Consider the following 27,368-nt stretch of genomic DNA (forward strand, 5'->3'; position numbering starts at 1 on the left):
CGATATGGCAGCAAGGTTCTGGAATGGAGGCCGCGTACCGGAAAACTCAGGGTGGGACGTCCACCCACAAGGTGGACCAACGACCTGATAAAGGTAGCAGGAAGGCGCTGGATGCAGGCCGCTACCAACCGTGCGATGCGGAAGTCATTGGGGGAGGCCTATGTTCAGCAGTGGACGTCCTGTGGCTGAAATGATGATGATGATGATGAGGCATAACCTCAAACCAATCGGCTCAAAGCTTGTCTGGGCTTGCTTATTTATTTACCCGCATACAGTGACTGAGTTTGTTGCAGCGCCCCTTCTCCTACTTGTTGGTATCGAAGCGCAGTGATATTGAGCACTCGAATCACGTCACTGACAGTTCAAGTTTTAGATCTGAGCTCACTATTTTTATCACGACATAGTATAAAACAAAGTCTATAGTTTTTGCGTGAAAGAGTAACAGACATGTTATCATCCAGACATCCATACAAACTTTCGCATTTATAATATTAGTAAGAAAGTAAGATACAATATTAGTAAGATACCATACGTTAAATCCACATACCATCCATGATATTGCTTGAACGAGTTTATCTCTCGATATCCACATATTTCATGTCGCGGTAATAAAATTATATAAGTAGAAATGGGTGTATTTTAATATTCAGTGATACTAATGTAACAGAAATAAATTGTAACCATTTTATAGCACTTTGTGGAAAAGCTATTTATGTTTGCCATAAAGATTTTCTTCGGAATAAGAATAAGGAAAATATACTGAGCCATAATATTACGCTATTTTAAGAAGGTAAAAAAGTTATTTGTTGAACATACTTGAGTCTTCCAAGACCTTCGCACCATTACGAGTGTCAGATTATTGGCATATATGATGACAAATAAGTAAATAACCGATTTGCCGTCTACTCGAGAAAAGATGTAATATTGTATGTCTCCCTCTTCTTTACGTAAAACTGTGACTGACTGACTGACAGATTGACAGACAACACATGGTCGACAGCACATCACACTATTGTTGCAAATAACATCACTATAGCCAAGTCGCTGCGCTCTGTCTGTCCATAATATGTATGCTTAGAACTTTAAAACTACGCAACGGATTTTGATGCGTTTTTTTTAAATAGATAGAGTGATTCAAAAGGAAGATTATTCCTACCGTTAGATAATTCCTGGCAATTAGTGGTGACTGAGTTTGTTCCGGCGTTTCTTTTCAGCACTTGCCATATGTTTGTCTCGAAGCGCTGGTAGGGCCCAAAAGATAAGGAGACATGTAAAGTGCCCCATAAGGGCTACCTTTTCTTTTTTTATTATTTTCTATAATAATATTTTGACGTTCATATGCCACTTGTGGTCTAAACTGAATAAATACTTTTGATTTTGATTTTTATTTTAGATTTTTAAGTAGGAATTGTACCTGTGCAAAGCAGGGGCGGGTCGCTAGTTTAGATACATAAGATGCTATAGTGTCCAGCATGAGAAGTTGTTATCTATCCATGATAACCGGGGTACATCTGGTGATCTGAAGAGTATTTTCTACCCTATCCGCGGAACTGAAAGCTTAAAAACCTCTACAGTGCCTGGGTTCCTGTCGCGAAGAGTGAAGCGCTAATTTGGTGCGCTAAAGTATATTAGCCACAAGAGTATTTCAAGGAATTCTATGAGGATAGCACGGTCTAAAATTGAGGTATAATAACAAACACTCACCACAAAATGGTATCCCATCCGGCGTCCATTTCCCATTGGTCCCGCATATCCTCCTCGCCGGGCCCAGTAGCTCGAAGCCTCTTTCGCAGGCGTAGGTTGCAATCGTCCCCTCTGAAAGGGCGTCGTCCGAAAACGCGACTTTGGAGTGCGCCGGCGCACCCGGGAAGCGGCACGTGGCTGCAGCGTACCCTGGGGACAAAGAAAGTTTGGTTAAATTGGAACCGTAATGTAAGGATGTCTGCTTTGCTTCGTCATGAAGTTTATAAAGATGGACGGATGTTATTCCTTTACATAAAATCTGTTAAATAGATTTTGATAAACTTTTATATTACCATGGCTTGTCGGCTCAAACATAACGAAATTATTAATTATAAACTGCATTAAACGGGTGCACGATTTCCTTTGATGCCTAATAGAACAGGCTATTCTACATAAAACACCAGATATGCAAAACTCAATTTGTACACTCTCAAAGCCGTAAATCATTAAAAAAATAAAGAATCTAAGATAGATAACGTCAATTATTATTTGTTTACATTTGCAACAACTTAGTTTTTAGTTCATTTTAGTTTATTTATTACCATAGCCTATTTAATCCGATGGCGAGTCCTCAGGATTCGGAAGCCGCAAAAACGTTTGACCATCATAGCAAGGGGTTCACCCTGGTTCTCCGCCTCATAACCCTGGTGATACTGGTGACCCTGTTGACCTTCCATGTGAGGTCTATGAGGGTGTTTAGGTGGGAGCAGTCTGTGAGTGGGGGGTTGCTCGTGACTTATGTCGTGGCCGTTTTGGGGTTAGCTTTGGGCGCTGGGCTGCAGCAGGGAGCTGGGATGGTGTTTCAGGTGGGGGATTTTAATGACTGGTATGATTCCTATGTTATAATATATAAAATACTAGCGGTCTCCCACGATTTAATACGTTTGGATCCCGTTTTACCCCCTTAGGGATGGAGTTTCGTAAAATCCGTTCTCAGTGAGCACCTACGTTCTAAAAGGAACCCCCATGCAAAATTTGAGACTCTTAGCACTTGTAGTTTCTGAGATTTCGTGATGAGTGAGTCAGTCAATGAGTGAACTTTCGCTTTTACAGATATAGATAGATTTTTTAAATCATGCTATTTGTTTAACCTCGCACGCACTGGGGCCCATATCCATATTATTATATCGCTAGGATTAAGATCGTGGCATTTAGCCCATATAAAAATAACTTTGGGTTTACTGACTATATTTTGACAGCAACATTGTGCAGTAAAGTTTGTAGCAAATACTTGAAACGATCTGCTGTTTCTATTCTACATCGAATGCAAGTTTCACTGCATGTATCACAAGTGGAATTTCAGATAAATGTGCCCGACCCCAGAGAGCCGTCGTGGCGAGATATGTTTTAGTTTTAATATTTAAGATCCAAATATACCAACATGATGCAATAAACATATATGACTATGACTATGACTACCCCTTATGCCCCAGTGCGGACGAGGAATATTCCGACCGATTCCGTAGAGCCAACGAAGCCGAAGGTGGGTTATTCAAGCAAAAGTTGTGTTTGAATGCTTCTCTTTTTTATAGCTTTGCGGTGTGACGGTAGAAAGAGGGATGGATAAGAGCTACGTAGGCTTTTTAACAAAATAGACAGAGGCTCTCTACAGTTGATCTACATAAGGCAGCTTTGCGTCTTAAACACGGGACACTTCCCGCACATCCATCATTTATTTGTCAATTGTTGCGTTATCATATTTCCATTATTTATCTGTTTAATTTAGAGTAAAATATCCAAGATTACTGTCGTTAAAGAGCTATCAAACCTGCCCTTACAAAGTCTGGCGCAAGCCATAATTGGGATACGTAAAGGGGTATACTAATATAATTATTTTGATTTGTCCACAGGCCTACATCTGTTCGACAGGAGTGATCTTTTTCTGTATCAACGCGGCAGTTATTTTCCAAAGATGGCGCAGGGCTGGACAGCTAACTCGCGTCGTTGCCGAGCTCCTTGGTCTCCTGGGGGTGCCGCTCCGGAGGCAGGTAATCAGGCCCCATCTAAAGCCCGGTCTGTGAGCACGTAGAATTTTGTCCAATGACCCCAAGCTACCCATCCTTATCGCTGGCGCGTAATTATATTGCTGTCGCGACTGTGCAACGGGCGCCCGCAGTGAGTGTGCGTGCGCGATAGCAACATAATTACGCGCGGGCGATAAGGATGGGTAGCTTGGGGTCATTGGACAAAATTCTACGTGCTCGCAGACCAGACTATAGTGAAACAGCTTGTATCAAGGTACTTTCTTACATCAGGATGTCCCACGCCTGGTATGCTCTTTCGGTCAGGCCTATTTAGAACCAACTCCTTAATTTTAATTATTGAAGATATTAACTAGTAGCAATGATGATTACATGAGCTGTGGAAAGGTATACCAGTCGTATGGAGAACTTTGAATTCGTTCGTTCGTTTCAGCCAAATGACGTCCACTGCTGGATAAAGGCCTCCTCCAATGTTTTCCACAATGTACGGTCCTGCGCTGCCCACATCCAGGCTCTTCCCGCGACCTTTACCAGATCGTCGGTCCACCTAGTAGGAGGCCTGCCCACGCAACGTCTTCCAGCCCGTAGTCGTCACTCGAGAACTTTTCTGCCCCATCGGCCATCGTCTCTACGAGCTATGTGCCCCGCCCAGTGCCACTTGGTTTTTGCAATTCTGCGAGCTATGTCGGTCACTTTGGTTCTCCTGCAGATCTCCTATTTCTGATTCGATCACGAAGAACGCTTATTCAAAATTGAGCATAGCTGAAATGGTGTTTTAGTAAACGAGATGTCTTCAACCTGGGACGAATAATTGGTAATTTCGTCCAAGGCTTCAACAGTCTTTATTCAAGTCTTCAATTCAATGATATTAATTAAAATGATGATCATTATATTTATCTTACATACAACTGTGTCTGTGTTACAAAGACTGAGGACAAGTGGGAATGGAATCCTGGAAATGATTGCTGAGAGGCTGGACTCAGCCGTCTATGGTCGCTTTGTTGACACATTAGGCATGTGAAGCAATAGAGCGTCCATAGATAAAGAGTCAATATGGTTTATCAAACCCCATGCTGTACTAACATACGTCTAAGAACATTGTTACTAACTCTACTAACATAGTATCTAAGATCAAATTGTTACTAACCAAACTATGGACTGCTTTTGTCTGAAAATAAATGATTTTTATTTATATTTTTATTTATTACAGGTTACAATAAAGGTGGCGCTAAGCGCCGCGGCCGCCGCAATCTTGCTAATAGACCTGGCGATCGGGATAACTATAGTATCAAAATAAACATCAAGAAGAAATGCATGACCGTCATGGGGATGTTCTCTTTCCTTCTTAATAAGGCAAAGAGGATGGTCCAGCATCAAGATAATGGGACAATCATTCCTTTCATTTACGCACAAGAAATAGACGACAATGGTGTTATATACACATATGTTAACTAAAGCCTGTGTTCTATTCACTTTAGAGTGAATATAAATAAGAACCTGGGTAGAGAAGTTTGCTTTTAACACGATTCACGATCTTTTGCTAATTAAATCACTGTGTTGTTAAAGTTTGATTGCAAGTGTCTTCTGTATAACATTTTTCAATTCAAGCTCAAATTCCACGTCAAAGCTGCAGAGAAACCAAGTTTCGGTCTGATTGATGTAACAATGTAACGTTTTTTATCCAACATCGCAAAGGCAGACTGCAAATTGCAGACACATTAGGTACTAACAAGAGACGCTAAAAAGAATGCAGGCATCAGGAAATTTTCGGGTCGGCGATTGACACTACTAAGACATTCTAATGTAACATTTTCACTGGTGTTTCTTTGTTACATTGAATGTCTACTGTCACAGACCTGAAAATCTCTTGATGCCTATCACTGAAAAAATGTTTGGTTACTGCTTACACAACAAAAGTGACCACCGAATTAAGTGTTAACTATAACCAAACTAAGTCTAGCTCACTACAGAATTATTTGTTTAATTTACACAACATTTTGTTCCTCATAACCAAAGTGTTCGGTGGTCACTTTTGTTGTGTAAGCAGTATCCAAACAGTGCAGACAGTGGTGACTGAGTTTGTTGCGGCGCTTCTTCTCAGCACTTGCCAAATGTTGGTCTCGAAGCGCTGGTAGGGTAAAAAGATTATGAGACATGTAGAGGCTCCTTAAGAGCAAAATGACGATTTGTAAGAACTATTTATTAGTCTAAACAAATGAAGAAATTTTGACTTTGACTTTGACAAACATTTTTTTCAGTGTACATTCTTTAGCGCCTTGTTAGTAATTTTTCAATTCAGTAACAGTAGCATCACTTAACTATCAAATTCGGGCCGATTAAATCATTAACATCAGAAAGTCGTGAGTGCTCTGGCTATTCCAACTAGCCGTCTCTGCCCGGAAATAATTCCAAATTTATAACGATCCATGACGTGAACCAGTTAAGGGGAAAGCGGGGTCGAATGCCCTCGGCAAAATTTAACCATACTTTTAGTAAAACAAAACAATAACCGCCAAGTTAACCGCGAATGACGAGATTGGATACATCTGGTAAGTGGCATACGTATACTTAGGACGATTGGCTTCATCTGGTAGAAGGTATATTAAGTATACTTCAGAGAAAGAGGACTTAGTAGATTTTATCCAAATTAAAGTCTAAACTCAGTCTTGGGAAATGTGTGCTGTTAAGGACCTGTTTCCACAAGGTGAAGCGGAGCGGAAAATGTTTGGAACCAATCAGATTTAATTCTCCAAATAATTAATGAATAAATAAATAAATCTTTGGACAATTTCACACAGCGCCAGCTAGCCTCAAAGTAAGCAACTTAATGCTTGTGTTATAGGTGCTAGCTTAACGGATATACTACTTAATACTTTTTTTTACATATTTACATACATATTATTATACATAGTAACACCCAGACCCGTCACAGAAATTAAAATTCATCATTTCAATTTCTGCCCAGCCGGGTAGAAATCGAACCCCAGGACCGACCAATGCCGAGAGGCATTGTAGTCCGTTCTGAACCACTACACCAAACGGCCGACAAATGAATGAAGAATAAAATCTGATTGGTACTTAATTCGAAATATTTCTCCGCTCCCCCTTGGCGGAAACCCGTGTACCTACCATGAGTTTACGTTAGGTGTGCTCGCTAGCGAGTACGTCAAAAATCTCTATGAAGATTTTGTTTCTTGAAAGTAGCCGCTAGGGGCGCTGCTCAATATGTCATACAATTAATGTCATTTTTTTACGCAGTCGCTAGCGAGCACACCTAACGTAAACTCATTGTAGGCACACAGGTTAGCAGAACGATGGCTCACCCTTTCTACCTCTCTCTTCTTAACCTCATCACTGCTATTGAGAGAGCCAGTCAGGAACAGGGCTGGTGGCTGACATAATTGCTTCACGTAACAGAACGTTTCGCCATTCGCCATGCTTTATTCCAAATTTTAAAGATCGATGTTATTTTCACTATTTGACGCATCGGCCGTGCGTGCCCCTTTCAATTTGGGCCGGTCTTGGAACATTAAGGCTATTTTTATTGTGATCGAGTTTGGGTTTAATTTGAAGATGTCGACGCAGTAACAGTTGCAATAACTATTTGGACGTTGTTGTGTTCTACAAACGCACTAAATAACTCTACATTTAACGCAATTAATATTTAGATGTTTTTATTAATTTCACTTTTGTCTCGTGAGGACTTTATATTAATATCTATTTGTTTAAAAATAAATTATTTATTCAAATATGTGTTTTATTTAGTAAAAAAAATGTGCTGCTTCTGGTCTTTTGTCGCTTGTTGAATCGACATGAACTGTGGCATAAGTTTCATACATGAACATATAGACATTAATTGACACGATGGCACTACGCTCGTATTACTCGTGATGCCTTGATCACACGTACCGAGCAAACGGGCGAGACAGTGCTCTCGGTGTGTATGAACATTACGCCGAGTACGCTCGGCCGAATTTTTTGGCGAGACAGCTACTCGACGACTCACCCAACTCTCTCGGCCTAGTATCATTTTACTGTCTCGCCCTCCACTCGGTAGGTTCAAGGCTTATATGACATGAAATATTAAAACACTAGCTTTTGGCTTCATCCGCGTGAAATTTAGTTTGTCACAGATATCGTCATAAATTATAGCCTATATGTTATTCTGGGTTATAAACAATAATACTGTAAAGTTTCATCAAAATCGGTTCAGTAGTTTTTGCGTGAAAGAGTAACAAACATCCAGACATCCAAACTTTCGAATTTATAATATTAGTAAGATAGTAGGATAACGTGATCATTAGATTAACTATCTATTAGAAAATCTGGTCATCTTGATTCTAATGTCCAAACCTATCTAGTGACATGGTGTTGTAGGCCCAGAACACACGGTGAAACGCAGTTGCAACGAAACTGCAACTCAAAAGTAACTAGAAGTTGCAGTTTGCAATTGCGTTTCACCGTGTGTTCTGGGCCTTAGCAAATCAACTACCTACCTACTAAGTGATCTGCTATCTTTAAAATAAGACCTCAATTTACTTGTTATTATTCTGTGCCTCAACTAGCTTAATAAGGTCAACGTACCAATAATCGTCTATTCTGAATGAGAAGGCCTTGATCGTGACACTCGCCCGCGATCCGTCACAATGGCCTGATAGCATTGTGTTTGAAGCGATTTAAACGATTCATTTATGCTGATTATCATAGATTTAAATCATCATCATTATTTCAATATTCAATATGTTTATTGTCTTCATAATGTTGTTGATTGACTTTTGCCTTTAATTTTGGCATTAAAGTATTATACAGGGTGTACCAGAATGGGATAGTACATTAGTAGAGCTACCTCCCCTAGCAGTTTGATTCACCCATTCTGGGACACCCTGTATAAATAAATTCTTACCATTACGGAACTCTACGCCCCTTTATGGCTTTGTCATAAAAATGCATGACCTCTCTGAAACTTAAATATTTTCAAATGCGGTACAGTAATAAAATATCATTATGGACCTTCATCATCATCACAATCTACCACTTCAGTTTAATTTCAAACAGTTGCCCCTGGGTTGTCTGGAAGAGATCTCTTCCTACCGATAGGCATAACCGCCTAAATTGTACTTAAAAAACTTATTTTTCTTGTAATTCTAAGTTTTGTTAAAGTACACACAACGAATACGTTTTTTGTATTGTCTATCTACAGAAAAACAGATTACGTAAAGTGGCACACTCCCTAAAACAAAGCCTTTAGTATTTTTTTCACTAAAGTTCAACTTAACTCACTGACTACTGTAGACCCCAAGGAAAACGCAAACGTGGTCGCCCCAAGCAAACTTGGCGACGCACTGTAGCAGACGAGGCGAAGAAAATCGGCAAGACCTGGTGCGAGATCAAGCGCGAAGCTCAAGACCGAACGCGATGGAGGACTGCTGTGGACGCTCTCTGCCCATCTAGGGGACATAGGACCTTAAGTAAAGTAAGTCACTGTAGAGACGAAAATAGGAAAAACTATCAAAAACGTTTTTTTTTACTTAACATCTTTTCTAACACTGCCAATTTTTTGCTCGACCGCAAAAAGCGTGACCACCTGTTTAAGTTCACGACCGTAGTGTCACTTTCGTTCGACCCGCGGGCAGCGGTCATGCGCGTGCGCTGCCCAGGCAACGTAAAAGCGAACGCGCCATTGTTTGTAGAGGTTACTAACTTACTACGTAGAAAGGATGGCTGTTCTACTAGTGTGATGCAGGTAAGTGAAGGCTAAGTGCCGGATTAAGGCTACTCGATGCTTGGCCCGGTTACCACCGAAACGGTGCGGTGCTGAGCGGAGCAGCGAAGTTTTTTGAATAACCAATCAGATTCATTATTTGCATACGCTTTGGTGGAAATGGATCGAGCGGAGAAGAGCGAAGAAGTGTCGGGTGCCCTATGGAATTTGAGAATTGCGGAGAAGAGCAGAGTGGTGCGGAGATGTGCGGAGCGGTACGGTGTTTCATAGATAGCTTTAGATTACACTGACAGCTGACAGTTACGCGCAGCTCACAGATCTCCTTTCGTTTCTGCACCGTTCCGCTTTGGTGGAAATAGCCTGCCAGCTTCTCCGCATATCTCCTCTCGTCTCCGCATCGCTCCGTTATAATCCCAGAATAACATATAGGCTTATAATTTATGACGATCTGTGACAAACTAAATTTCACGCGGGTGAAGCCGCGGGCAAAAGCTAGTAATTCATGATACATTTATTCAGTAGTACATTTCCATCACAAATACAATTTGCTCCTATAAAGATTCAAACCCGGAACCGCAATGTTTAGTCGGTACGCAAACCAGGCTTATCTACTACAGCTTTTGCTCACATAGTACAGTAAACATTGGAAAGCTGAAGCACCGTGGGAGCTAACGTGTTAACTGGTTTTCCCTCTAGGCACTGGATCTGCCCAAGTATAGTCGGTTTCTAATTTAGCTAACTATAGGTGTTGTCACAATTAAGGGTATAACTTATAACACACTAATCAACCCGGAAAGGGATCGTAACCGTATCAACTCGAGGCGGTCAGTATTCTTTGTATGAAACTCCATACTGCAACGCACACTTAACCGTACCGTAACGTAAACACCTCACCTCGGGCAGGGTACTCACCTGCCATGTAGCACGTAACGTAGCATGTAACGTAACCAACCTTCAAGTGAGTACGGCTCGTCCACGGTCATAGCGTATCTGGCTGCGAGCTCTTGGATCCTACTGCGAGCCGCCTTTGTGGTCGCAGTGATACCGCCACTCGGCGGGTCGCTGCGATCTCCCTGCGAACCACGCGCGAGCAGCTCGCAGCGGGCTCGTGCCTATGCACTCACTTGATACAGTATCTGATACATTACATGCTATTCTCTACCTCGGCCATTTGGCGAGGAAAAGCACATTTCATTAGCTTTTAGTCTTTTGTAAAGTTTAGTACGGTTTATACTAACGATAATTTTATTATGAGTTAAATGTCCTAATTTTAATACTTTATACTGACTAAGTGATCATCTACGTATAGAAGTCGAAAGAAAAAGTCGTCGAAAAGGCTCATTTTGTAACTTTAACTTTGTTGTTGAATTTAAAAATTAAAAAGATGATTAACGACTTATTTTAGTATTCATTGTATTAATTTGTGCATCAATTCATATGATTAATAAACATCTTTAAATAATGCAACAGTAATTAATAGTCAACTAGCGGCCACCCGCGACTTCGTACGCGTGGATCCCGTTTTACCCCCTTAGGGGTGGAGTTTCGTAAATTTCTTTCTTAGCGGATGCCTACGTCATAACGTCTACCTGCATGCCAAATTTAAGCCCGATCCGTCCAGTGGTTTGGGCTGTGCGTTGATAGATCACTATATCAGTCAGTCAGTCAGTCAGTCACCTTTGAGTTATATAATTTAGATAACGGCAGTATGTTATTGTATAATTATTTGTATGTCGAGTATAAACAAATATTTTGACTACCATAACAATGTCTAAGTGTCTTATTTTTATCGTCTCTCAAGTGCCGTTGAAAGAGAAATATTTCCATTTTATTTTACAAGAAAATCTTTTTCGATAAGAAAGTATGTGTAAAACATTTTTCATTTCAGAGGAAAATGTGTTCAGCACAATAAAGAAAAACGTATTGAGTCCCACATAGGTTCTACGCTTTATTAAATTATATTTCCAGTGACAAAAGAGAAGCTATATTTAGGGCCTTACGAGCTTGAAAAGAACCACCAAAGTCATTTGAATAATTTTATAATTTTTAGATAGTTTTATCTATACTATCTATATTAGGTATAAATGCGAAAGTAACTCTGTGTGTTTGTCTTGCTTTCATGCCTAAACCACTGAATCGATTTTGATGAAATTTGGCATAGAGATAGTTTGAGTCCCGGGAAAGGTCATAGGATAGTTTTTATCCCGGTTTTTGAAACAGGGACGCGCGCGATAAAGGTTTTCTGTGACTGACAAAATTCCACGCGGGTGAAGCCGCGGGCGGAAAGCTAGTATTCCATGTTTTATAGAAATAGTGTATAAAACATGTGTGGTATAAGTGGTACACCTAATAGTCCAGTCGAGTCTTCCTTGGCCCACTTTTAGCTTGGTTCACGGGCCAAGTCGCTTGATTGAATTACTATCAACAAAAATCTACTCTAGAATCTTAGGCTGACTTTGGCCGTAACTATAACGATAACCGGTGCTTTTTGTATGGAGTTTGATATATTTTTGATGTTTGTCAAAGTTAAAGTAAGTTGGTGCAACCAAGCCTTAGAATGGGCCCAATTGCTGGAAGAAAAAAATGTTAAAAATTCAATTCAGCGACTTGGCCCGTGGACCAAGTGAAAAGTGGGACAAGTCAATGGAAGAATCGTCCAGTCTGTATAGACACAATTAAAGGCAAACACTACAAACGCGACCTTCACCAGATCGTCGGTCCATCTAGTGGGAGGCCTGGCCACGCTACGTCTTCCGGCTCGTGGTCGCCACTCAAGAACTTTCCTGCCTGGTACCTAGATGCGAGCGGCGCAGGACCGGTCTTTGTGGAAATCCTTGGGGGAGGCCTTTGTCCAGCAGTGGGCGTCTTTCGGCTGAAACGACGACGACGACTACAAACGCGCATGTATTGACTACGTTTTGAGAGCTGTTTACACGCAAGATTGCACGCACGAACACTATACGAACCGGGCCTTTTCAAGGCGAGAGTGAATAGGCACTTACAGGGCAGATATGTACCCTAGACTGTAACTCACCTAACACCAGGTGCGATAGCGATCAAATAATTATCTGGCTTAAAAAAAAATTGGCAGTTGTTTCGCTTTTTGGCTCTAAATCTCTCTAGTTCACACTCTCAACATTCACATTGGTAAAATTTTAACTAACAAATTACAAATCTCAATTATTACAATCTCTTCGTACCTCTTCTTACTCAAAGTTAAACCATAAAGGTGAACAGATTCGCATCGTTGTTGTGACGTCATATCATAATCAAGCCCCTAACAGCTGAGTCCGGGAAAATCGATATGTAGGTCAGTGACCGGATCCGGGTTACACGGGCCCGGATACCTGCTTCCGGACTATGACGTAGCATTTGATTAAACTTATCTAAATAGGTATATAAAAGGAGAAACTGACTGACTGACATATCAACGCACAGCCTAAACGGCTAAACGTAGGAACTTGAAATTTGGAAGGGACGTAGCTTAGGTACCGTAGAGGTGCACTAAGAAAGGAATTCCCGAAATTCAAACGGAAACGGGAATTAGCAGGAAAATCCTTTTGTCTGAAAAATCTAAACCGCTTAAGTTAGACGCTTGATATTTGGCATGCAGGTACCTTAGTAAACTTAAAGCTTAGTTACAACAGGATATTACAAAATTCCCACGGGAACGGGAGTTAACGGGAAAAAACATTTGTATGAAAAAATCTAAACCGCGTAAGATAGATGAAGGGGGTAAAACGGGATCCACGCGTACGAAGTCGCGGGCGGCCGCTAGTCGCTGTATAAGTTTGAGTGTGAAAGCAAGTCCACCAAGAACAATGGTAAGTAAAACCTATTCTGATAACAGATGGCGCTGTGCTCCTTTATCTCGCGCTAACATTTGTTTTTTCTTGCCTTTATATACCTCCTGGAAATGTATGCCCACCCAGGTTCTACTATTAGCTAGTTTGAATCTCAATAAATGATGCTATTGCCTGTAAAATAAATTTCATTTTCCTATGCACACCTCGCTAACGTAGGGTTGTACAATCGCTACTTCAATAATGCTTTTTAAATAAGTATTTAACAGACAAATATAATTATACTGACATAGTGGATATTACTCGTATAATCATCGCATAACTTTTAACTTAAGAATAAGTTTGGCAAATTGACAGTTTCAGTATTGTGGGAAATATGTCAAAATAACATATCTGACTATTGAAAAATCAGCCCTAAGGCGGTTATCACACTGCGCCGCGCTCCGCCGCGGAGCGCGTGATTTCATATAAAAAATCACGCGCGCGGACGCGTTATCAGTGTGAAGTGCCGCGCGTGTTTTCCATACAAACTGAGGTACTTGCATACAATTATTAAATCTGTCGCCCCGCGCTCCGCGGCGGAGCGCGGCGCAGTGTGATAACCGCCTAAGTGCATTATTAGTTGAATTAGTACCTACCGTCTGCCAAATGTACAGACGAGGAGATGTCACAGTAGAAAACAATATCATAATAACTGCACTTAGTCAGCGAGCTTGGGCGGCCATTATCGGAGCAAGAAAGCGTGGTGACCTCACATATTTTACTCGCTCAGAATCATAACTTTTATTACCTTACCACTAAGGGTCACAATCGACCCCGGTGTGCCCCTCGCGGATTTATCAGCAGGTTGGGTATTCAATTTTAGGATTTATATCACGGTGATAGAGTCGAGACACAAGCTTCAAGTAATTGAGTAGATGAGCGTTGAAAGTTTAGACAAAGACATTATTGTAGTAATATAATGTTTGGCTGCTCTGTTAGCTTGTGCGAAGTGGTTAATGGGATGGTTAGTGAAATCGAGAAGGTCAGGTACTTACATCTAAATATTTAAAAGGAGAAACTGACTGACTGACTGACATAAAATATCAACGCACAGCCTAAACGGCTAAACGTAGGCACTTGAAATTTGGAAGGGACGTAGCTTAGGTATCGTAGAGGGCACTAAGAAAGGAATTCCCGAAATTCCCACGGGAACGGGAATTAGCGGGAAAATCCTTTTGTATGAAAAATCTAAACCGCTTAAGTTAGACGCTTGAAATTTGGCATGCAGATACCTTAGTAAACTTAAAGCTTAGTTACAACAGGATATTGCAAAATTCCCACGGCAACGGGAGATAGCGGGAAAAAACATTTGTATGAAAAAATCTAAACCGCGTAAGTTAGATGAAGGGGGTAAAACGGGAACCACGCGTACGAAGTCGCGGGCGGCCGCTAGTGTAGGTATATTGCAAAAAAGTCTTCTTTGTATGCTCGCCTCTAGTTTCTCTCACAGTATCACGTCTTCCAATGTTTTTATAAAAAAAAACTAATTGCACTACTTTAAAATATTCAAAATCAATCTCATCTTAAAGCCAATGGATTATAAGTAAAGTGGATCGGGATAGTTTCGAAGGTAACGTTTTTAGGAAAATGTGGTTTATTGTTTTTATTTTGTTTATGACCAAATTGTTACAGATTGGGAAAGAATATTTCGATTTTCTATCGCAATGTAGAGTAAAAATATAGGTTTTTGGAGATGTTCCGATAACTGGTTTGGACCCACGATATACAAAATAAACAACTTTAGAGCTCAGATCTTAAGTAAATATCGAAACGCAATGTATTAACTCAACGCTTTCCGTATTCTGTTATTTAAAACAATATAAAGCTTGTAAAAAACATTTAAGGTCATTCTAATTAGTGAACCTGCGATCGGGTATCACAACCCCCGAAGAAAATTGGTGTAAAAGCTTGACGCGAAATGCGATGTCAACGCGCGAAGGGCGATACGGTGTTGGTCCCTTTCCGAGTTGATAAATCTGCTATGAGCATAAGAGCGGTTTCGCATCGGCTTTTACGATCTGAATCCGTGAAAATGCGCTCTGAAGTAGTCGTAGAACTGCGTTTACGCACCAATTTACGTCATCTAGATCAGTATTTTATTTGAAACTTTCAAACTGGTCGCGTCATGTGTGGTCTCTCAACGGACGCTATGGCAGAAACTTAGATGAAACTCAAAAGTTGCAGTTACGTTGCAGTTGCGTTTCACCGTCTGTTCTGGGCCTAACAGGGTTGGATCGCTGTCAGATTGGACTTGTGTGAAACGGCTCTAAAAGCTTCGTTGTATGGAAGATTGGATTAGAAGGGCCTGTGATGCTGAAAACAGTGTATTTTTAGTACCATAGTTTTATTTATAACTAGCGGCCGCCCGCGACTTCGTACGCGTGGACCACGTTTTACTCCCTTAAGAGTTGAATTTTGTAAATCCCGTCTTAGTGAGCACCCACGTAAAATTTGAGATTCCTGGCACTTGTAGGTTTTGTGATGAGTGAGTGAATCATTAAAAGTGACCTTTCGATTTTATAGATAGCTGTAAAACAGTATGATACAGTTTTAACAGCAGTTGGCAGCCCTGCGCGAATATTTGAAAAGGGAAAAATGAAATTGACTGAACCACTTTTACTGTCAGCTGCTCTGTGATTGGAAATTCAGTTTATTTAAATATGTAAGCATTCAATTAGTTTCAGTACAAACTGCGTAGTTCGAGTCAGTGAAATAACATCTCAGTTACTCTTTAATATAAATGATTGCCTATCAAACGAATGTTGTGTGAGTCAAAATAAAAATGTAAACAAATTATTCAATTAAATTAGTTTGGTTGATTGTAAAACTATATATTATTATTATGTATGTTTAACTTCTTTAGTGTGTATTTTTTCGTTCTATATTTATAACCAACTTCAACAAGGAGGTTTTCAATTCAATTGGTAGGTATGTTTTTCGGGGAGCAGTGTTGAACTTGTAATACAGGAAATAGATGTAGCAATTTCTCTCCCTAACTTTTGCTAGCCAATGCTACACTTGGTAAATTCTGATAAACGAGGTTACAGGCAAACGCCAAGAATGCTTGGCCTGTAACCTGGCTTGTTCCCAACGAATCTAAAGCTTACAGTAAGAAAATACAGGTTAACGAGTATAGGTGTCACTGGATGGCTTTTTATTTCCCAACGAGTAACAGGGTTATTGTTATACTGTATTTTGGGCGAGCGAAAGGGTGTGTTACTTATATGCGTTTAACGCTGTAACGCTGCCAATTCGCTCATTGCACGGTCTGTCCCGGCCGCTTGCTTTGGTGTTGGCCTTGAGGGAGAGCGCTGGTTGTGTAGATCCTCAAGGCAAGCCTGACTGTTATCCTTCTCGTGGTTGCCGCCTGTTTTTGGTCTGGTTCCTTATGAAACAGACGTAACGGAAATGGTCAGACGCATCCCATGCTCCTTAACACCCTTTTCCTACCCCAATCCTGCTTTGCTTTTGCATTTCCTTCCTCTCCTAGGGATACCACAAACCTTGAGGTCCTTAGCCTCCTCAAAAAGTGTGGTCATGGCTACCTTGGGAAAGTACCATGGACGATTTCCCCCTAATTCAAGGTGTGATGCGAACCGTGCCGATGAACGCGTGGCTGAGAGGGAGCTCAGTCTTGAACGGTGCCTGCCCGAGACCAGAGCGATTCGGTGCAGTATTCAGCTCTTCCCTGGGCATGCGGGGCTCTGCCGAGGGTGACCGATTACTTCCCTAGCTACTCGTGGGAACTTTTATGAATACCTTTTCCATAAAAACACCCAAAACTCCTCCCTTAGGGGAACAATTGGACAGGCCTGACGGAGAGCCTTCATTGACCTCCAAATCGCCTTGCTCCAAAATTTCGGAGAGTCTCTCGGCTATGTCTGTGGGGGGCACTAGTGCTGAACCACAAACAGAGTCGACAAAGACCCCGAAGGACACAAAGCGTGCCAGGCTTTGTGGTGCGGCCAGGAAGAGGTTCCGGAGGCTGATTGCAGCGGAACTTGGTGCTGAACAAGCCCTTGCTCTCTGCAGGAAGCCCTGGGATCAAATTCCGGTCGACAATCCTCCTCCCGATCCAAAGGCGAAAAAACGCCTACGTTCGGAGGAAGAATCCCCGCGGGAACAGCCGAAGAAAACCTCTAGGCTGGACGTCACGGCAACCCCCCTCCCTAAGGTACAATACAGCGTTGTAGCTGGCGCCGTGCGAGTGGGTGTCCGAAATTCGGCCCCCATGAGCGAGGACCAGATGCGACTGCTGCATGACGCCCTTCTCGAGTCCATCGCCAAGATGGCCGGGAAGAAGGGAGTCCCGCGACCAAGATTTGCTGGTTTCTCCTACAAGACGGGGTGGGTCCTGGTTAACTGTGAGAACCAGGAAAGCCATGACTGGCTTGTAGGAGAGATCAGGCAAATCAAACCGTGGCCTGAGGCGGAACTCTCGACCATACCCGAGAGCGAACTGCCTAGGCCACAGGTGGGGACCACTTTCATACCCATCAGCGAGGCGGCAACGGTCGAAAAGGCTTTGCCGCTGCTGGAGGCGCAGAATGATGGTCTCAACCCGGGGCTATGGCGAGTTCTCCATAAGCGGGCCGAGGCGGGAGGGACTGTGGTGACCTTCTCGTTGGACGATCCGTCGGCGGAGACTCTCCGTGCAAATAACGGCAGAGCTGGCCTTGGCTTTAAATATGTAATATTTAATGTCAGGGGGGGCTCTGCCGCGGAACAGCCCAACGTGGAAACACCTAGGCCGTCGACTTCTGCTGGAGTGCAAGAGGCAAAGAGGAGCCCTGCGGGGACCTCGCGCCAAAGGCCTCCGCTGAGGTCGACCAAAGGCCGGGGTGGAGCCACGAGGGGCGGCACAAGTCGTAGGGGGGTAAGAGGTGGCGGAGGGAATAGAGGACGTCCACGTCCCCTACCCAAGAAGCCTCACACACCCGCCCTACGCTAAGTCAATGGCTCCCTACAACAGCAGAGCGAGGATCTTGCAGGGTAACCTCCATCATGCAGCAGCTGCGACTGCGGTGGTGGAGTGTTGCTTTGCCAAACAGAACATAGACCTCGCTCTGATCCAAGAACCTTGGATATCCAACGGCAACATCCAGGGGCTAGGGGCCGCCGGTAAGATTCTCTTCAATAATGGTGGCTATAGACCCAGGGCGTGCATCGTTCATAACAAAAATATTGACCTTTTACCTGTTCCAGAGCTTTGCAATGACGACCTGGTCGCAGGATACATCAATCTCCAAGGGTGGAGTGGGGCTAGAGTAATCGTCTGCTCAGCCTACCTCCCCGGTGATAAGCCCAATCCCACAGAAGACCTGGTGAACGTTGTGGCCTACGCACAAAGACACAACGCCGACCTGCTTGTGGGATGCGATGCCAATGCCCACCACACCTCGTGGGGGAGCACCGACATCAACAAAAGAGGTGAGTTACTTTATGACTTCCTTCTATCTAACAATCTGCATACACTTAACCTAGGATGCACACCGACCTTTGTAACGTGTAACAGACAAGAAGTTCTTGACATAACTTTCGCAACGAATGCCTTAGCCAGGCACGTCATCGACTGGCAGGTAAGTAATGAAAACTCTATGTCAGATCACCGACACATTCGATTTAACCTGGAAGCATCGCTGCCAAGGCGAATCGAAACCTACAGGGATCCAAGGGCTACTGACTGGGACCATTTCAGGGACCAGTTAAAAACCAACCTTGATGTGATCCCAAAAATCATCAGAACTGTGGAGTGCTTGGAATTAGCAGTGGAGGTAGTCACAGTAGGAATAACCAAAGCCTACGAGGACAGCTGCCCTGTGAAAACCAAAGCATCCACAAGTAAAGTCTCATGGTGGAACTCTAAGCTGCAAAAGCTACGAGAAGAAACCAGGAGACTCTTTAATAGAGCTAAAAAATCCCATGAATGGGACACATATAAGAAAGCTCTAACCAAATATAACACTGAGATCAGGAAAGCAAAGAGAGCATCGTGGAGGAAACTGTGCGAGGATGTCGAAAGTCTTCCTCGAGCAGCAAGACTCCAAAAAATGATCTCCAAAACTCCTGTTAGGCAGATTGGGCTTCTGAAAAGACCCGATGGAACTTTCACTTCATGTGAAAACGACACATTGGAGCTGCTGGCAGCAACCCACTTCCCTGGATCGGTGGGCAGCAATTGCTCGGCGACTACACATAGCAACCTTCGCAGGCCGAAGAATGACGACTGGCGGAGGGCTGCTATAATCATAAGACCCAACCAGGTAAAATGGGCCATCAGCTCCTTTAAACCATATAAAGCGTGTGGCGAGGACAACATATTCCCTGCTCAACTGAAGGAGGGGATGGAAATCCTCACTCCACATCTGGTCAAAATCTTCAGAGCCAGCTTGGCCTGGGGACATATACCGGAACGATGGACCACAGTAAAAGTCATATTCATTCCAAAGGCTGGCAGAAAGGACTACGCCTTGCCAAAGTCCTTTAGGCCAATAAGCCTCTCATCCTTCCTTATGAAGGTTATGGAAAAGGTAATTGACATCTATATTAGGGACGTAGCACTAAAAACTAAACCTATTCACCACACACAGCATGCCTACCGCAGAGGTAAATCTACGGAAACAGCCCTGATCAGCCTGATTGACAGGGTCGAAAAGGCACTGGAAGACAAGGAAATCGCGCTTTGCGCATTTCTAGACATAGAGGGAGCTTTTGACAACACTCCTACTACACTGCTGGTCGAAGGTCTGGTTGCAAAAAGCCTTGACCTGACGACCACGAGATGGGTGGAGTCGATGCTCTCCAACAGGAGAGCTATGGTATCTCTGCTTCAAACCACTATGGAAGTTACAACCACCAGAGGATGCCCGCAAGGGGGCGTGCTTTCGCCCCTTCTCTGGACTCTGGCGGTTGATACACTACTGTATAAAATGGCCGACCTCAACATTGACACTCAAGGGTACGCTGACGACCTTGTTGTCATAGTAAGGGGCTTCTGCCAAAGTACAATATCTTCCATAATGCAAAGAGCGCTAAACACCATAGGTGGGTGGTGCAAAAGAAACAGTTTATCAGTTAACGCTGATAAAACTGTCATTATTCCATTTACCAGGCGTAGACAGTTGAACAAACTAGTCAAACCCTCTCTAAATGGAAAAGAGATCGAGTTTTCCACGGAAGTCAAATATCTGGGCGTCACTATCGACCAGAAACTAACATGGAATACTCACCTTAATAACATCATACAAAAGGCAAAAATTGCCTTAGGCTCCTGTAGCCGCATGATGGGCAACAATTGGGGCTTGAATCCCCGATCTGTCTTATGGCTGTATACCACTATCGTGAGGCCGACTATATCGTACGCCTCTGTAGTGTGGTATCACAAAACCAGCCAAAAGACAGTAACAGTTAAACTAGGTAGTCTGCAAAGGCTTGCCTGTCTCATGGCAACTGGGGCAATGTCAACCGCACCTGGGGCGGCCCTGAACGCACTACTGTGCCTAACGCCCCTAAGTATGCACATTGCTAAGGAGGCGGAGGCAAGTGCCTACAGGATAGACGCTCAGGGGGGCTTCCATTGCATATCCCAGAGAATGAGAACATTACTCGAGGCTATAAAGAGCACACCTACTCTTTGCATGACTTCTGACATCATGGTTCCAAGTTGTAGCTTCCAAAAGAACTACAAAGTGGAAATACCACACAGGGAGGACTGGCTGAACAAGCAAGTCACCTGTGAGAAGGGCAGCCTTATATGGTTTACTGATGGGTCAAAAATGGGCCCTAACGTAGGCTTTGGCGTGTATGGAGAGCAGCCGAAGCTTAGGCTATCTCAAAGCCTGGGCAAATTCGCCTTTATCTTTCAGGCAGAAGTCTACGCCATTATTGAATGTGCGGAAGCTAACCTGCGAAAAAATTATGCCAACCACATAATTTACATTAACTCAGACAGTCAGGCCGCGCTGCTGGCCTTAAACTCCAACTTAATCACCTCAAAGTTGGTAGAAAACTGCATGACTCGACTAAATACTCTAGGAGAACGAAACAGAGTAACGCTGAGATGGGTTCCAGGTCATGCGGGAATCGAGGGCAATGAAAATGCCGACGAACTAGCCAGAGCGGGAGCGGAGGGAACACAATATGGTCCAGAACCCTTTTGTGGTGTTCCCAAAAGTCTCGCTCGAATGACCCTGGAGAACATCTATTTAAACAAATCCTTTATGGCATGGTCAGACACGCCAGGATTAACTCATTCCAAAGCTCTCATAAAAGCCTATGATCGAAAAAGCTCTAAGCAGATCATAGGACTGAGTAGGACCAAAATGCGCATCTTAGTTCGAGCCATCACTGGACACTGCAGCTTAAACAAGCACTTGTCCACTATGGGACTGTCCGAAACAAGAACGTGCAGGATGTGCCAAGAGGCAGATGAAACGCCACTACACATTCTCACGGACTGCGGACCTCTGATGCGCAAGCGGAGCTTACACCTGGGCAAACACATCCTAAGCCCACAAGATGTAAAACATATCGCCCCCCAAAAGATACTGCACTTCCTAATGGATGCAGGACTCGGAGGCGAACTGTAAGGAAAACAGCGGCGATCACAATAGATCGATAACGGTCGCAGTGATACTAGGACTTTATTGAACTAGAATAGCCGCTCAACACAAATAAAAAAAAAAAAAATGTACTGTATTTCTTATTGTAAGCTTTAGATTGCTTAATATTTTGTTTTTTTATGTATTTCGTACCATTGAGTTATAATGTACTACGTACTAGAGAAGACATGTCAACGAGATTGTTTCTGGCACGCAAATAGGTCCGTGGACCGAATTTCAATTAGTATGTGCTCAGCGGTTGCTGTGACAACACGCTTGGGTGCAGTTTTGTTTTTTGAAAATATACCATCCTATACACGAAAATACTGTTCAAATAACTCCAGAAACATATTAAATAAAAATCAAGGAATGACTTTTTACCATTATGTTGTACATTTATGCACTTTAAAACACTAATTTAATTTTAATTTGTCAATTACAAGGCGGCACCGCGGCGGCAGCCATTTTACGAAAATTTCAAAGATTAAAAATCGCAGACTTGACACTGACTCATAAATTACTATACGAAAGGAAGGTTAAAATAAAGCAATAAAAAGATTTTTTTAACGATTATTAGCAATTTGTATTGCACAAATTACTAATAGTCCCGTCCAGCCCCTCGTGTTAAGCTAAATAAGCTTGGGTTACGAGTGGGCTCACACAATAGTCGTGCGGCATCATGGATCAAACTTGTTCGAATCTCACTGCTGTTGTTCGTATGCGACTGGTTAGTTAGTAAATCACCCTAATTATTGACACCTAGCTCACGAGATAGGCTAAAATTATAATAATTATACAGTGTGTCTGGTCACCAGTGTCCGACCCGTTAGGGCGCAGTAATATGATCAATTTTATCGACAAATCTATTGATAAAACATTTTATCCCTACTATTTAAAAATTACAGCTATTTTAATGTTTTTATTTCTGAGTCCGGATGGATTCTTTTATTTAGCAAAATCTACCGATGTACACGACCTATAAATATAAAAGTGAATTCGTTCGACAGCTGAAAAAGTAAGCAATACGTTGTCATCAAAAAGTTTACCAAAAGCTCCCATTTAAATGGCAATGCCAGATTTTGTATGGAAAGTGGCGTCTTTTTTTTTCGCGCGGCCATCGACCAAACTTTGTTTTTTGATTACAAAATAGTGTAATAAACCAAACTTACTATGTCATGTATACCTCTAAACTCAGTCTGAACTGAGTTACGAGCATTAGAAGTTTGATGATTTTCATACTAGATTTGCTTTTTGTGCGCAAGTTTTGTAAGAAATTGCAACAAAATATTGCGCTATTTTTTTATTGCGCTGATTCTGCTCCATACTGATGTCTGGAGCCTTTAATGGATGGTATTGTTTGTTTACTACAATCTCACTATTTTGCTGCAATTTCTTACAAAACTTTGCGCGCAAAAAGTAAATCTAGTATGAAAATCATCAAACTTCTAATGCTCGTAACTCAGTTCAGACTGAGTTTAGACGTATACATGTCATATAGTTCCAAAATACTGGACTGTCCTGTCGATGACATTGACAGTGGGGCGCCACCGTCAACACCGGATCGCTGGTTCAGATTTTTGCCATGTTGGAAACCATATAGTTGAACGATGGTAGCGCCCCCCTGTCATTGAGTTTGGTGGGACAGTTCAGCGTGGGTCATCTATAGTAAGTTTGGTTTATTACACTATTTTGTAATCAAAAAACAAAGTTTGGTCGATGGCCGCGTGAAAAAAAAAAGACGCCAATTTCCGGCATTGTCTTTTCTTAGGAACACTTGAACGTTAAAAAAAATGATGCTTCTTTTTAGATTTCAATACTCAATACGTTTATTGCTTCCATAATAGTAATATAGGATTTTTCAATGTTACAAAAAAAATTAGAAAGTGAACTTACCTTTTTTCTATTTTTAGATGCACTAAGTCATTACCTAAAAACTGATATAATACCTTGGCTTTAAATCAACTAATCTAGGTGCTAGCTACACAGGAGATGCAGCGGTGGAAAGGAGAGGTGGGAATAGTCCCGTAACTTCTACCTCACTTATAGAATTGAGGTACAGCTATTATACGAGTACTCAACCGCTGAGGAGCTCAATAGTTAACAATAGTGACAATAAAATAACTGAACGTCAGAAAGGTTCCGGAGTGGAGGCGTGGGTCATCCCTAGCTTTGTCCCTACCGTGACGAGTGGGAATTTTTCTAAAATCTCAAGATGGACTGATTAAAGATAGCAGGAAGACGCTGTGTGCAGGCCACTATCAACTTGGCGACGTGAAAATCATTGGAGGAGGCCTTTGTTCAGAAGTGGACGTCCAGTAGCTAAAATGATGATGACGATGTTTCCTTACAGTATCCAATTCAATAGGCAGAAACTAAACGTAAACGAAGTGTCGCCTCTGTAATGGTATCATTATCTATAACTCATGATATTTCGTGCGCTGTTGGATGACAGTTTTAAACTAGAGATGGGTAATTTTTTTATCGAATTAGAAAATACCAGTTAACGATTCTCAAGGTGATTGTCGATTACATTAGATTTTAATCGGGAAGAAAAATTATTAAAGGCTTAAGCATCAGTATGAAGCCCATACGTACTTGTAGCACAAGTAACACGATTAGCCACAATCCCCTCAGTTGTGAATTCGGAATCGCCAGTTGTAATTTTAAATTCGTATCACAGAGTGAAGTAACTAACACCAAAAAACGGCAGAGCGAAGTGATTTCGTTTCAACTGCCACGTTTTGTCACTTGTCTAGGAGGGCTAATATTAGTTTAAGGGAGGGGCGCTTAGATTAAGTACATTACAGGAAACGCACAATATAATAAAAGAAAATAATGTAAGTAGCTGAACATTTTTGCTATTGAGCACCATGAAAATTATAAATAACACAATTTAGTCGATTTGTTTATTTTCACAATCAATTCAAAATGTCTATGATGAGGCGACCGCAGGAACGTCACTATTCGCGCAATCCTAGCAATGAAGTACGACATTTTCTGGTGCAGATTTTATCGCCATAAATTATGAAACTTGATAGTCATGGATTTGACTGACAGCTGTCCGTCAAATTCCCGCCCCGCACCCCGCACTACACATATTTTGTTCGCGATGTCTGTTCTATACGTAGTAATATTACTTCAATGTTTCGTACATTGTTTCCATAAAATGAAAGCTCATATCTGATATTAAAGGTATTTCATGTTTATGATCAGTACCAGTGTGACTCGATGTTCGAGTTAACTTGTATCCAAGAATCTCGACAAACGAGCTCACAAATCACTACAACAATCGACGAACTGGCCGAACAATCAGTGAAGCATACAGCTAATGCAGACCCGCGTTTAGCTGCACTGGCCAGTTCCTTATGGCCGCTTAATCATCTTTAGGATATTGATTGACTGAACCACTTCAAGCGTGAAAAGTGTAGTCTAGGGATGTAACTAATATTCATACTCGCATTCGCACATATAAAGAAATAGGACATATTGTACGCGTAAGAAAAGATGGGAATGGTTTAGACAAAAAGGAATAACGACATACCTATTAATGTTTGTTTTTAATTACTCAACTAATAGTCTCACTTATCATCAGGTGTGACTGAAGTACCTACCTGCTTTATGCTGCAAAAATGATGTTCGATTAATCGGTGTCTGTTCGACTAATGTCTGTCCTTATAAACATGGAATGTCAAGCTACTCGTACACATTTTTCCATCTATTGGAACGCCAAATTTCGCTTTTGCATTCGTGAATACAAAAATTTTTCGCATTCGTATTTGCACTTCGCATTCGCGTCACATCCCTAGTCTACTCATTAGATAAAATAAGCATCTATAGAACTGTCGATCAATCAAGCAATAACGTTTATTTTCTCAGTTAAAGGTAAGATCCAGTATCGGTTTTATTGGTTTTTTCAATAATAACGCTAAATCTAACGATGATTAACGAAGAACACGCGAATTTATAAAAAAGGTTTATTATTACAACCATCAAGCAAGAGTTTCCGTCTTTAAACTAGTCTTTTTTATAAGTATTGAAGTTTAATTTCTTCCTCTTGAATTAAGAATAGAACAGAATAATCTTTATTGCCAAAACCGTGTACAATTTTCTGGTCACAATGCAAAACTATGAACAACATTACCCGTAAGGGCATGCAATAGTTAAAATACATTAATAAAGTTAGACGACTACATAATAATAATATAATAATTATACGAATAAAACATAAAGTATGTTAATGTGGAATCCCACCACAAACATTTTATTATTAACTAGCTGACCCGGCGAACTTTGTTCCGCCTTAATGGCAATAAATAAGCAGACTTTTTTTTTAATTTCGAACGAGATAAAAAGTATCCTATGTCCTTCTCCTGGCTCTAAACTACCTACTGACAATTTTCAGCTAAATCGGTTCAGCCGTTCTTGAGTTATAAGTGGTGTAACTAACACGACTTTCTTTTATATATATAGATAAAATCTTGCTGTTTTGTTGTTTTCTACGATAATATGATAGTTTTCTACAAGTACTTACACCTACATATTATGTAGGTACGAGTAGGTATGTACTCAGCAAAATAAATTTTCCATTTTGGACGAAGTTTGGCAAGCAATGTACCAAAACGAAAGATTTGTGTTCAAGCTTTTTTAGCGACAGGTGAAGCTAAAAAAGCTTGTTTATTTAATGCTGCATTAAATTATTTTGTGTGTTTAGAGCCAGATGGTTAAAAAAGGTGGGGTGTTCTGAGAATACCTGTGGCACCCTATGTCACAACATGTGCCAACTGTGGAAACGGAGTTTGTAAAGGGAGTGGTGTTTTATAATAAAAATATGTCTTATAATAATACCTACACACATTTTAGACAATAATTGATGATTTTTACAGCCTGCTACTAAGGCTGAGTTGCACCACCTAACTTTGACCGTAACTATAACGATAACCGGTGTTTTTTGTATGGAGTTTGACAGATTTTTGACGTTTGTTAAAATTAAAAGCTGGAGTACCTAAACGAACGCATAGGTATTTATTAACGCCAACACATCTATATTCTTCTTCTTCTTTATTATCTAAAGTCTGTTCGCGGAGAGTTGATAAATATTATGAAATGTCTTGCAATAGCGACTGTCGCTTAATTATCGCATTCTGTATGGCGGGCGTCGTTTGTCACAACGCGCACTGAGTACCATGGTACGAGCCACGCAGCTGTCGTCAAGTGCCCCGGCCGGCGGCGGGCGGCAGCGGCCACAGCGTGACCACTTTTAGTAGATTTCTACTTTTTTGGTAGATTTGAGGCAAAGAGAACGATGATTTAGTAGTGCGAAATCATTTAGTAGATTTTGGTAGAATTGGTATTTTTAGAACATTCTTATAAATGGTAGTCCAAAATTAAATTGTAACCGAGCCGAGAATCCAGGCCAAAAAAAAAGGCCAGGCCAAATAATCTACCAACTTTTTCATTATATCGACAAAAATAATTA

At 41.7% G+C, this 27,368-nt stretch overlaps 1 protein-coding gene and 1 long non-coding RNA gene across 4 annotated transcripts in view; one reads left to right on the forward strand and one right to left on the reverse strand.

Annotated features, from left to right (window-relative positions):
* The window catches only part of LOC135086955 (sushi, von Willebrand factor type A, EGF and pentraxin domain-containing protein 1), a 149,317-nt gene that overhangs the window by 94,563 nt on the left and 27,386 nt on the right, over window positions 1-27,368 (reverse strand). For all 3 annotated transcript variants that reach the window (XM_063981792.1, XM_063981791.1, XM_063981790.1), the window contains exon 2: window positions 1,705-1,893. In XM_063981792.1, coding sequence (XP_063837862.1) covers window positions 1,705-1,893 — 189 coding nt within the window. The remainder of the gene's footprint in view (window positions 1-1,704; window positions 1,894-27,368) is intronic.
* Window positions 3,160-5,266, forward strand: LOC135086982 (uncharacterized). The gene is made up of 3 exons (XR_010260654.1): window positions 3,160-3,226; window positions 3,594-3,731; window positions 4,936-5,266. It is a non-coding gene; the product is annotated as an uncharacterized LOC135086982 (long non-coding RNA).

This window comes from Ostrinia nubilalis, chromosome Z (genome assembly GCF_963855985.1).
Source record: "Ostrinia nubilalis chromosome Z, ilOstNubi1.1, whole genome shotgun sequence".
NCBI classification, from domain to species: domain Eukaryota; kingdom Metazoa; phylum Arthropoda; class Insecta; order Lepidoptera; family Crambidae; genus Ostrinia; species Ostrinia nubilalis.